Raw genomic sequence first — 13547 nt, 5'->3', positions numbered from 1 at the left:
CTGAAGTGTACCACTGAGAACCCCACCGGCCACTGACACTATACGCTACGTAACATTCAAGTAGGAAAAACTGTACCTATGTTTGGTTACTCCCACAGCGAGACCATCACTTGCTTTACCAGTAGATGGCAATAAGAGATTTTTACTACATGCAGCCCTTTTCTTAGCACAAAGTTCATGTGTTCATGACTCTTTAGTTATCAGCTTCAGATTTTAAAGTGAAGGAATTCACCTGGGACTGAGTTTTAGAGAAATGGTGCAGAATTAATGGCAATGAGGACAAATTCAATTGTAAGCGTTTAAGCCAGATCGCCTGTCCTGTCAGTGCTCACCAGAATCCCCAAACTTCAGAGATTGTAAACCTGTGTAATCTACAGATAGCAATTCTCAGTCCACACCAACCCCTTTTGACTATCATAACCTCAACTGAAAATAATATGATCTTATGATTCTATATTAGTTATTTTTCTATTCCATCCTCTCAAAGGCTTTATCTTATAAGGCAGCTCACTTCACAAGTATTCACAAGTATTTTCTGAGTGTAAAACTCAAAACTAATCACATTCTACTTAACATCTGACACACACTGGACAACAGTGCCAGAACACTAAGCTTTGCCCTTAGTATTGTATCACAACAGCCACCTGATAATCTGTCTCACCTCCATCAAGCTTTTACCACATTTTTCAGGAGTGAACACTGGTTTGGGGAGGGATCTGGGATATTCCCTTCCCCTCCAAAAGAAAACCAAAAGGCTGCTCAGCAAATCAAACCACATTCTCTACACTGCCAAACTGCAAACTTCCATCTCCACAGTCGTCACCTAACACAAGTTGGGTACATGAAAAATCAGCTGAAGAAGAATGGGGAAGTAGCTGCTTGGCACATAAAGAATGAAAGACAAACACTTACTGCTAAATAATTTAACAATTTTATTTGGAACAGTCTTTACATCTGGAAAAAAAAAAAAAGTGTAAAAAATAAGGCCATTTGGTACAGTTGTTTCACTCGAGCATTAAGTGCATTTCAGCATACTTTAAAACATCCAGGATGCCGTACATCAAGCTACTCGTGACCAGCACACACTCCATTCCCAGTATATTACCCCAGAGTTTACAAACCATTGTCAAACTAGGTATCAGCTAGGCCATGAACAGCAGCAAGTCATTCTGTGTAGCCAAAACCTCTTTTTAGTAACCAGAGTCTATTATGAACTCAAACAATACAGCTGCTGGGATTGTCCCAAAAAGCCCTAGAGAGCCCTAAATAGTTCTGTTATTCCAACAATCTGCTCACAACAGTGGGGAGCAGTGCCAATCTACCACAGACAAACATGAGGAGTTTAAAGGCTGCCTTTAAACTACATCTGAAGTGAGACAATTTGGGTTTTCTGGGAAAACTGGTTCTTGGAAGCTGTCTGTATGTTGTTAGCAAACTCCAAGATTCACAAAGCCAAACCCTGTCCTAAGGAAGCTTTTGGTTTTAATAAGGAATTAGGAGGAGCAAGGATGTGATGCATTTAAAGTAACAGCTATCAATGCACATCTGAGTCTCCACTCATGGCAAACACTGTGCTGTGAGCTCCTGGAGTCACAGTCTTGACTCAAACACTTCATAAAGCAAGCAGCTACCTGAAGAGAGCCCTCATCTACCACCACAGCCAGCATATCCATTCCTTCATTCCTGCAACTCAACTGGCTTGGTATTCCTTTAACATGGAAAGAGAAGGAAGTCTGACATGGAAAGCCTTCTGTTTCTCAACAGATACTTAATGCTAAATCTAGCGTTACAGAGCTAAATTTAGCATCATAGCCTGTACACAGATTGGGAACACAGAATACATTATTTCAAGTGAAAAAAGCAAGGAAGCTAGATCCAAACAGTGCCCTATCCTGGAAAGCAAATGTGATCTTCAGAACTGCCATCGAGGCTCAATAAAAATCAAGCATCCCAAGGACCTTACTGTGCACTCCCAATAGGACATGGCTACCACTGATTTCTCAGCAGTTCCTTCAATTAAGCACCTTCTGTCAACAGGCCAAGAATTCAAAAGCAGGGATACCTTTTGCTATAGAAACCTTCAGTTTTCCATTCCAACTAATCTACTGTAGTCTTTCTGGGACTATATCAAAGAGCCAGAAACATATATGGCATTTTTCCTTCTTAAAGGCAACAGAAAAGCTATAAAACTCTGATTTAAAGGCACGCTTTAATTAATTAGATATACAGAAACAAACTTTAGCAAACAAAGAGGCAGCATATAGAAGAGCTAAACTGTGATAGTTTCAAAAAGACATAACCTTAAATGGCACCAACTGCTTCAGGGAAATAAGAATAAAACATTTCAGAACACAAGAGGACATCATCTTTTAGAGCACCTCAAACAGCCAAACTGAATGAGAAGCACATTCAGATTTTAGTGAGCAGAACTGGATAGTCTTCTGTAAGAAAAGAGGTAGCAACAGAAGGCAGCAGGAGCTGGTACTGGGACAGGGATACATCCAGTGCTCCCACAGACACAAACACTTTTGCGTGCCACACGTATGGGCCTTCAAGACCATTTCACATATACAGAAAAGACAGTATGAGTGGCCAATAACGAAAAGCAGGTATCTCTCTCTCTCTATATATATATATATATATTTGTTTTACCCTATTAATGATCTACTACAGTTAATCAGTAGTCTAAGACACAATACAAGATACTCATCTACAGGAACTTTAAGCAAGTGCTATCATTTTCCACTCCTGACTGGGACATTCAACTGCAAAGTCCCTCCCACTCCCAAAAAAGGTCATTCATGCTTTACAGATCTTATATTCGGCAGTACATGGAGTGCTGTCACGTTTCCTACAAACAGAAAAACAAGTCAAATCAGAGGGTTTACACTGAAATAGTTTTTACATTCATTCTGAAAGCACATCCTTAGTTTTATCATCAAATCAACAGGTAGTCATGAAACTAAATCATTAGTTGCCCTCTTACTAAGCAAATGTTAGACTGAGGAGATTTTTACTCCATTTTATCCACTAGACTGTCCAGAACAACCCACAGAGCAGAAGAGCATTTGATCCAAAGGATCATTTCAAGCGATGAACAGACCATGCCTGAGCATTATCAACAACTGACACAACAGTTACAGGATTCCTAACTGATTTGTGATTCCTAACATCAAGAGCATCCCTTTCAATTCATTTTAAATACCGTATGTTATTTAGTACATATGTTTATAATCAAAAGCTGTGGATTAGTTTATGAGAATTTGGATTCTGTAGTCTGCTAACAGCAAGTTTACAAATATTTAAACATCTGAGGATTGAAATTTGTCATTACATCCATGTATGTGTTTAAGTTCTTGAATAACTCCTGTTTTGCTTTACAGAAAGAAATCACATACCAAACCTCTGCACTACTACTCTTAAGTCACTAAGGAGTTTTAGATACCCTAAGGAAAACTTAGGGGTTAACAGTGGAAACCTCTTACTTCAGAGGAAAAGATGATATTACTTAACCCTTACATCAGTTTGTAAGAAACTCCAAGCTTAATTTTCATATATGCAACCCCAAACTTATGAAAACTAGTGAAAGTCCCTTGTTCTCTGGAAGTAAATAAAATCAAGACCTTTGCATTAAAGTAGGAGACATCAATGTTTCAACCATCACCTCCTCAGAATTTGTGCTATGCAGAAAAGCAAAACAAATGAAGACACCAATTTACAAAAGGACTTGTAGTGCAAACTGTTAAGGGAGAATGACGAAATACTGACAAGGATCAGTCAAATGAAGCTGTCCTGTCTTCAACTTGTTTTGTTGTAACAAGGTTTGAAGAGTCAGGTGTTTGGAAGAGCTGATTAGACCCTACACAAATGCAGAAGTAATAGTAACTATCATCAAGTGCATCTGACTACTGGACTAAGCACTAAAAGATAGGAGAGGAAATCAGTCTTAAACAAGCAAATTGATTTTGATCCCTTTTAAGGCTACAGAAGTCTGAATTTGAGAAAGAAATCATCTTTTCATAAAAAGGTTTAAAAAGACCACCTTGTTTGCACCTTCTTTTATCCTTCTAGAAAGGTCTCAGTAATCCTGAGACACACATCATCTGGTTTTCTCTGAATGGATGCACACTACCACTATAATTATAGTGTCCTTGTAATGCAACAAAGGTGGCTTCTACCTCCAACAGTCTTTTAATGACAGGGATTTACACTTTGAGCTAATAAAAGTAACCCACCACTGGAATCCACTTCATACGGCTGAAACAGCTGCAAACATTCTACTGAGTATGTGTGTAGTTTCTATCTGACACAAAAATTTGTTCTTCTTTAAAGACAACCCAAACCTCAGATAGGTGATCTGCAATCACTGGAAGCTCTCATTTACCACACTGAATGCTAATTCTTTCTGCAATATATCCTATTCTCCTCAAATGAAGGGTTAGTATAGTCTTTCCTCTAGGAAACTGAGCTATATTCCACACTTCTCCTGAAATTCTAAGTAAACCATAATAACATAGACACTTAAGCTTCATTGCAAAAGTCCAAATGAAGTGGAAAGTACATATATACCTTCTTAAGATTCACTTAATTCATTTGTGCAGTTTCTTCCATCTCAGCTGGCTTTTAAAATACATGTTTCCTTGCAACTCTCATCAACTGTGTATGAGCTGAACAGCAGAAGGGGAAAAACTGAATGTCCTATAAAACTGGCATATTAAATACACAAGAAAGAGAGGGCAGGAAAAGATTTGGGCTGGCATTTGAAGACAACAACCCAGCAAGTGTGAGGTACTGAAGCACAACAGTTCAAAGGCTCAGCTGTATCAGAACACAGAAAACTGAATAAGAAGAACTAGGCCTTCACAAAAGGAGATTAGATGACGGCTTTCAGACAGAAAGAGGTTTAACAGTCAGATGTTCACAGCGAGGAAGCTTAAGGAAAGCATTGGGCACAGTAAGACTTTTCATGCTGTAAAGTTTTCAGGAATAGAACATTCTTTAACTTTTGATGATGTTGCTTCAGATCCCTCCCTTTCTACACCCCAGGAAGTCTCTCCACAGATGAAGGCAGAAAGTGCTGCCATAATAAATTAACTCCCATGTACTTGTATTTGGGCCACACAGAGTGCAGATTGTCCAAATTATGGGTGAAAAGCAATTGCTCAAAAGCACTAAATTACTTCACAGCACATAGGTACACAGCCGCTCTGGCCCTCTTAATGATCCTGTAATGCCTATGTAAAAGATACTTAAGCTAAAACCTCACTGGATACAAGCTAGCTCCAGAGTTCTCCCAAGAAGTACTCCATGTACCTCATTACAAACATGAACTGCAGGAATATTTCCTCTGGTTTACTTTATGTAAAGGATCCCTTCCTTTGCTTAACATACCCCAGAGAAATCCAACAGATTTTGTTACAAGGTATGTCAGCTTTAACAAGATGCTTATCAAAACATTCTATGTGTACCCCCCAACTCACTCTGAATTTTCAGTGTATAGCATGTTACAAATGACTTTTCCAACAAAACAGGCTTTTTTCAAGAAGATAAAATAAGACATTACTGCAAGAAGCAATGCACAAAGAGGCTGCTGCCACCCCTCCAGGAAAAAGCATACACAACCATCAGTCGTTTGGAAGATAAAGTTCAAAAGGCACTACATATCTCATTAAAAACAGAGGAACAGTACTTCTGCATCTAGTATTTTACAGTTGACTTTGCAAGTCTTTAACATAGGGACAGCAATCATTGCTGCTGCAGGAGGAAAAACTGAAGTGGATCCACACATTAAACATTCTAGTAGCAAACTAGACTCTTTGCTTGTTCAAACATTGTAAGAACACCAGTTTAGGCCAAATTTCTTTCACATTTCCCATGTAATTAAGCCTATCTTATTTTATTCAAGGTGCCTCTGGTCCAAAACACAAAATATAATGGTCCTCCAGTTACCCTTCACTACCATTGGGATATATTATGCAGAAGAGAAGAAGCTCCTTAGTTCATTTCCAAGGCTTCCAGTTCATGTAAGCCACTCTGGGTCTTAAAGCCTGTGAGACCCAGTGACACCAGAGGGTATCCAAGCAGTAAAATAACACAAGCTCACAGAAGCCAATACTACCACTGGTTTAAAGAGGTCAACTGATACATTTTAAAGCAGATACAAACAGTACTTTCCTCAGAAAGTGTATCTGTGCCAAACAACAAGCTTAAGAACGGGGGGGGGGGGGGGGGGGGGGGGCTCCTTCTCTGAAATTAGTGCAAGTGTTAATTAGCAGCTTATCTGCATAGCAGATACAAAAATGAAGTCAAATACACTGTTAGGCATTTTAGCTTCCCATCAGCTGCAGTGGTAAGCTTACAAGTAGTCATCAGGTGTTTGAAAAAGAAAGAGTAGATAAAGCTCTAGAAACACACATACTAGCTTTAGTTAATTTAGAAATATGCAATAATAATGATGATAAAAAGTAGGCTTACTCACCCATTTTGTGCAAAGAACTTCTTATAGGCCCAGAAGGCTGCCAAGAAGACGACGACTGCCACAATCACTTTAGAAAGAAGAGAAAAGCCTTAGAGCAATGAAGATCCTTTCAAGCTCACAAAAAAAGCCTCAAAAATTTCTTCATACACAACCTAAAAGTTGCCCTAAACAACCCCTCCCTCCCCAAAACACCCTCAAATTTGCGTGGCTGATTTTACAAATGCTTTACTCAAGACTTTAAGACAGTTCAGCTCAAGAACAGGGACCACCAAGATGGCAAAACTCCACCAAGCTCAGTAACACTAAAACAGATACTATGTCCTAACATTACTTTTTACACCAACTTTGTAAGAAAATGGTAGGCTTACAAAACTGGGTCACAAACGCAAGGACAGAAGATGGACTAAGCACTTCTGTTCCCTGGCACAGTTATTTATTCATGCTGCCAGTAAACCTAAGCTCTGAGAAGTTATTTATGGAAGGCTATCTTTGAAATCTGTTGCCCCCTCATATATGATGTATCATTGCAGTCACAGTGATACCACAATGACCACAACGTCAATTCCAAGTAAAAAGTACAACTCACAGTGTATCTTGTTCAGGTTTTATAAGATACTTACCACAAATGATGGCTGTAATATAGGCACCTAAAAACAGAGTGAATCAGTATCACAAGAGGAACACACGTGCTTCTTAGTCAAACATTACTATACAAATATTCACAAAGTCACCTCAAAAAGATCAAGCACTTCTGTCAACACAATCCTGCTGCAAGGACTGTGTTGACAGTCTGTATCATAACATTTAACTGAAAATATTCCTATTTTTAAATGGGTTTTATCACAACCTATTTTCCTTATGTCAAAATAAAAGAAAGTTTGCATTAAATGATTTCTCCATTATACAAAAGAACATCCCCATGAAGTAAAGCTTCTGTTACATGTATTTTTATTCTAGTGCAGTGCAAATTCTTGCAGTTCATACTTACTTAACTGGCACGTTGGCACTGCAGGAACCCAGCGATTTTCTCCAATATACTGAATTCGAGCTTCCCCATGTAATGTGTAGCCTGTGTAACATTCAATCGTAATCATATCCCCCACAGAATATGAAGGTTTTTGTCCATCAATTACTTTACCATAATTTATATGTGGAGTCAAACCAGAACTTATAGGCCCACCTGGAAAGAGAGGGAGAGTAGGGGAAAGAGGAAATAAAGTTCAAGAACAGAGCGGTACATGAAGCAGATCCAAGCTGCAGTCAAAAAGATGCTACATTTGTGTAAATGTCAGAAGCTCAGTCAAGCCTTAAGACATCTTACATGCAAAGGCCTCCTGCTTCCTACAGGCTGCAGCTACTTCTGCTGCTGGGCATGCTTCAGCCAGAGGAAGAGAAATCCATGTCTGAGCTTCATTAGGACAAACAGTTGCATGACAGTAATGACAAGCCCTGTCTACACATGCTATTGATTTTACCAATTGAGTCTTACTAACATGCACAGTCTTGTAAAGAACTCCATGTATTCTGTCCTTGGCAAGTTACTGTCATCTCTTCAGCGCCATGAGGGAAAGTACAGTGAGCACTGCATTTGATCAGAACAGACTCTCCTCCTTCATACACCGATTTTGCTGGAATCACTACTCCATGTGTGATCTCCGGGGCACCACACACACTTCTAGTAACTGAGACATGGATTTAAGAGTAAGTTGAATGATAATAAACTTGACATCATTCATAATTCACTAACTCACTCCACAAATACATCTTGCCTTTGTATGAGAAAAACAGATCAGCAGATCTCAATAGTTTAATTTTACAATTCTAAGCATAAATGTTTCCTTATGAAGACTTAAACATCACTGTAGGTGTTAAGATAGCATGATCTTATGATGTGGCAGCTAATAAATTCATATTTGATTGTTAATTATCTTTATAAGCTCTAGAATCATTGCCAGGTGCCTTATCAGACTCATTCATTATGGAACACCCAAACATACTCTTTGCAGAAGTGCTTCTCATACTTGCGAGCTCATTATGCCTGTGAAAAATTCTCTCACTGTACTATACAACATTCCCTTTCCCTCTAGCACAGGAAGACAGGAGAAAGGTTATAGAAAGACCTCTGCAATACTCCCAAAGATTAGAGAACACAAACACAATGATTCTGACTACTTTAGAAGGACACTATACACTCCTCACAGTGCACACTCCTAGTTCTTTCTATCACAATTCAGAAACACAATTTTTTTTCCTATACGTACATAGGAAATCACTGGAACAAACATCACGAGGCTATTACGATGCAGCAGCATCACAGCATGTCCACAGCACTTCTACACACGTTTAACTCAAATCTCACTCATCTGAATACTCTTCACTCAACCACCTAAAATGATTGCCCACAGATGAGGCTCCATGTCAACTTCCTTTAGCTTCTGACTCCCACTAAATGCTTATGATTTTATATTTTAGTTAAGACAGATTTAAAACATTCTCAACATACAAGAGAAGTTGGATTCTTATTTAAAGGCTTACTTTTCTTACAAGTTGGTTTTGGAGGAGACCAGGTGTTATTTTCTCCACAGGTAATTACCTCTGATCCAGTCATGACATAGCCTGGATCACACTCAAACATGACAGAGTCCCTATAGGTATAGGAAGGTCCAAATCCGCTTGTTTTTTTTCCATTTTCAACTTTTGGGTTTTCGCATTTGACCACTGAAAGAGGTAAAAGAAAAACAGCTCTGGAACATCTGTTAACAGTATCTCTGCAACAGATAAAGCTTCCTTCTACTAGTTGTGAGTACCCTTATCTAATTCCTTAAAGTTCTCTGGAGAGGCTTTGTAAGAGAGTTAGTTACCCTCTTGAAGAAGGTCCTTGTTTTAAACTACTGAGTCACTGTAACTGGACACAGCCAAACAGAAATTGCAATAGTAAGTATCACCACATTCCACTTCCAAAAGACATAATCCTTGTAATAATCTAGCTTCCACATACTTGCTTTTAACACAATTCTTCTTCAGCTACCCAGGCTTTATGGTCCTTCCATTTACTCACTTTGTCCTTGTCACTTCTACCAACAGCATGCTCATATATATGAAGTTTTAACTTAAAGTTAGTCATACTCGGTGTCATAATCAATCAACATCCATAGTACAGTTGCTCTGATTTCCACTGGAACTGTATCATACAGTACCAGAGATCTGTTTCTCCCCCCTAAAGAAGGGACAGTACTGAAGTTTTATAGCCACATAAAAGCTATAATCCTAGAATGGTTTGGGTTGGAAGGGACCTTAAAGCTCCTCCAGTTCCAACCCCCTGCCATGGGCAGGGACACCTTCCACTAGAGCAGCTTGCTCCAAGCCCCTGTGTCCAACCTGGCCTTGAACACTGCCAAGGATGGGGCAGCCACAGCTTCTCTGGGCACCCTGTGCCAGCGCCTCAGCAGCCTCACAGGGAAGAACTTCTGCCTAAGAGCCTATCTTAACCTACCCTATAAAGAAAGAAGTATATTAAAATAAAAATCTCAACAACCTTTACATTGCGGAGGTTCTTCACTCCAAACACCATTTAAGTCTGCATCATATGTGCAGAAAATAGTAGCTGAGCCGATGAGCAAGAAGGGATCTGCGCCTTTCGGTGCCTCGTCACACATGTAGGTTACTGCGGTCTGATAAACATAGTCAGTTGCTTCAGTGTAGTGCCCATTGGCTATACTTGGAGGAGGTTTGCAAGGAATTCCTAGAAATAAATGACACAAAGTATCCAACAGAATCTATTGTTACCTTGTTCATCTCAGAAATAGCCTTGATTTTCACATTCTATCATTTAAAATCTGATAGGTAGCTATTGCTAAGACAAGCTACAATTATAACTGAGAGTCACTGATGGTCATTTAGTACTACAGGAGGTCTCAATTTTAAGAAGAGGTTGAACTTAAACTAATAGGAGCTAATCACCACAGTCACTGCTGTTTTTCAGTGGTCATTCCTCAGGCACAGGCCACAGAGCTCCAAAATACTAAACCCCCAAATCAGTCCTATTTTACCATCATTTCTTATACTGGAAAGTTTATGGCACAGCTGTTTTTAAACGAACTACCACCATGTGAATATGAACTTCAGCACACTAGTAATTTACTTACTTTCACAAAAGGGAAGATCTCTATCCCAGTCGACGCCTTCATTCTTAATTACACAGGTAATTTCACCAGTTCCTTGTAATCGGAATCTAGACAGGTAAAAATTTTTGAAGAGGTGAAACTTAAGAAATGTCTCATTTCCCCAATAAGCACCTAGGAACTTTGTTTCTGTCATTCTGTTCCGTGATAAGGGGCACATAACCCACCAAGTTGCTGTTGTAGTGAGAAAGATATTTGATTGTTTTCTTGCTAACAGTCTCAACTTTGAAAACAAAAGAAAAGCAAATGACACATCACTAAAGGAAGTGATGAAAATCGCACCATTTTTAGATGTGTGCCATCTAACACCAATGCCCTAAAGATACTAATGCTAAAGAAATAAATTGTCGAAAGGAAAGGGAGGAAAAAAAACTTGCAGGAGGCTAGTGCTTTTAACTTATTTAACTATACACAGACAAGTGGGCTATTATTCAATATAATAATGAAGAGTAATGTATGTGTATTTATTCCCTCTGCCACAGGAGCATTAAGAAGACATTAGAGGTAACATCCTAGTCTTCATTCTTCAGAATCGGGCTAAAAAGCTTAAGCCTCAGTTGATACCAACAAGTAAAACCAGGGAATCAAATCAAGTTTAGCTGTGGTTGCATTTACTCCAGGTAAAATTCAGGAGACATTTCAAGACAGAATTGGAATAGAGCTTGCATAAGAAAATCTGGGGTTGGTTCAAATCTGGTCTAAACAAGAAAAGAAATAAAAGAAAAAGGACTCATTAACTCTATCAAAATACTTACCCTGCTTTACAAGAAAAAGTAGCTCCTGAACCAAATGTAAGATCTGTCACATTAACAAAGCCATCTTTCAGTTCTCCTGGATGCCTACATTTTCTCTCTAGGGAAGTGAGAAAAAGAAATCAATCTACATCTCTGTAGTTATATACAAAGACTAAGTCTTTGGCATATACTGCTCTTCCCGTCATTAGTATTTTTCATGCTTTGTTTAAAATACTACAGAATCCTAATCCTTACTTGAAAAACAGCTCTAATTCTTAAATACCAAAGAGAATCAGCATCCGAGCTCATGCACGCATTACCTGTACAGAACTTCTCTGTGGGTGACCACTGTAAGTCTTTACCACACGTACGAGTTAACGATTTTCCAGCAATTCCCATATATCCCGGCCGGCAGATGTACGACACTGTGCTTCCAACGGGAAAACTGTTCATTGTGCTGAAACTCTCCTCAAGTTCTGCATACTGCAGCCTCTCTGGAGGCTCACACGTGGCTGTCACAGCAAGAGAAAAGGGAAAGCAAGGCACAGTCTTGTCACCAACAAAAGATATAAGTTGAGGCTTAATGGCTAATTTAGTTGGGTTTAAGGACTCATCAGTTAAGAGGTGACATTCTTAAGAGCCACAGCTGTCTATATGTTTAACTAGGTTTCAGCTTTTTAATGTGTATTTTACTTGCATCCAATGACCAACTCTACACTAGTACAGGTTACTCACTCCTTTGTTTTCTCAAGTTCTTCAGCATTCCACCCAGACAATGCATTTCCTTCCAGTCTGTATGTTTTCCTCTGTCTAATTCTTGAAGTCAAACACATGACTTAACTCCCTGTATACCCATCTGCAGCAAAAAAGCCTATTTATTTAGCTGCAGGGAAAACAAAGGAGCCAACCACACTCACGTGGCTCATTTCCTTTCTTAAGGCAAAAGCCCAGCAGGTGATGGAATGGAGTTTAAGACAAAGGGAGACACACAGACCTACAGACCCAGGGCTATGTCGAGGTGCTGTTAATGAAGGTGTAAAACTCCCCCATGCCAAAAGACGCAGAAAAACATACTCATGACTTTGAAATCCACATACAAATGCCAGATCCGCCCAGTCACACACACACAGAGACCTCACTGAAGACAGCCATCATTCAATCCCTTCATATTTGTGTTTAGAGATTTCCCTCCGGTTTAAACCTCAGCCTCAGGGTCACAACCAGCACCCGTTACCACCGAAGGCTGTTCATGCAGCACAACCTTTCTCTCACCTTTTCGCCCCAAAGCCCAGCCAAGCCGCCCAGAAACCTCGCTGCTTTCGCCACCCCCAAGCCCATTTCCTTCTTCAACCCCACCTTCCCTCTGAGGGCCCCGGGAAGGCCCCTCTCAGCGCGGCGGCCCAGGGGAGAGAACGAGCTTTGCCCCCCCATCCCAAACACTCCCCCGCCATGGCGGGCAGCGAGCGCCCGTTCCTCACCCTGCGCCCGCTTTCCACGGAGCCACGACAGCGCCAGCACAAGCCCGAACACGAGCCCCGGGCCGCGAGCAGGAAGGCGGCGCAGCGGCCCCATGACCACGGCGGCCTCAGCTACAACGGCCGCCCCGCGCCTCTCAGTCGGGCGACGGCGGAGACGCAGAGCGAGGCTGAGGCGCATGCGCAGTGCGCGGCACTGCCCACCCCGCGCCTTCCCTCAGCGGAGGTCGCTGGTATGGCGGAGAGGTTCCGCTTCTGAGGCGGTTGCATAGCAGCGGTTCCCCTTGAGATAAACCGGGTGTGGGCTTGAGCACACCGCGCCCTTTCCTAGGCAAGGGCCCGCATCCTGCGGTGAAGGGGAAAAGCAGAGCGCAGTTAGCGGGTGCAGCTCCAACACCAGCAAAGGGTCATCAACCGACCCTGTGCAGGGCAGCGCCTCTGAGGAGCAAACTGCGTGTGGTGCAGAGCACTGTTATAATAATAAAACCGCTTAAAACTCTAGAGAAAAACCTGAAGCAAGTGTTGTCCCATGCTCAGCTTTTATTAGGTGAAGCATTCATAGAGGGACGCTGCTAATAAGCGCTCCTAAAAGATGCAGAGCAGCGCCTGGTGATGCTGCACGTGTGAATACAGTCGCTATTAAGACAAGTTGTGGTTAAACTCTTGATTTCCACACAGG

At 40.8% G+C, this 13547-nt stretch overlaps 1 protein-coding gene across 11 annotated transcripts in view; it reads right to left on the bottom strand.

The window, feature by feature from the left end:
* Positions 1-12994, bottom strand: part of LOC308229000 (membrane cofactor protein-like) — a 28563-nt gene extending 15569 nt beyond the window's left edge. For 9 of the 11 annotated variants that reach the window (XR_013958309.1, XR_013958310.1, XR_013958311.1 and 6 more), the window contains exons 1-10: positions 12872-12994; positions 11714-11905; positions 11415-11511; positions 10624-10709; positions 10014-10220; positions 9014-9196; positions 7972-8160; positions 7467-7658; positions 7099-7125; positions 6479-6545 (exon numbers count right to left, since the gene is read on the bottom strand). Coding sequence is in view for 3 of the 11 variants with exons in the window: in XM_080632718.1 (XP_080488844.1) it covers positions 6479-6545; positions 7099-7125; positions 7467-7658; positions 7972-8160; positions 9014-9196; positions 10014-10220; positions 10624-10709; positions 11415-11511; positions 11714-11905; positions 12872-12965 (1334 nt within the window). In the remaining 8 variants the exon portion in view is untranslated. Of the gene's footprint in view, positions 1-413; positions 2852-6478; positions 6546-7098; positions 7126-7466; positions 7659-7971; positions 8161-9013; positions 9197-10013; positions 10221-10623; positions 10710-11414; positions 11512-11713; positions 11906-12871 lie in introns of those variants that run through there. The other 2 variants (XM_080632719.1, XR_013958314.1) reach the window with 2 other exon arrangements.
* Between the last annotated feature and the right edge of the window lie 553 nt (positions 12995-13547).

Source organism: Psittacula echo (assembly GCF_963264785.1).
Source record: "Psittacula echo genome assembly, chromosome: 22".
Lineage (NCBI taxonomy): Eukaryota > Metazoa > Chordata > Aves > Psittaciformes > Psittacidae > Psittacula > Psittacula echo.
This window is presented reverse-complemented; position numbering and strand designations above follow the sequence as displayed.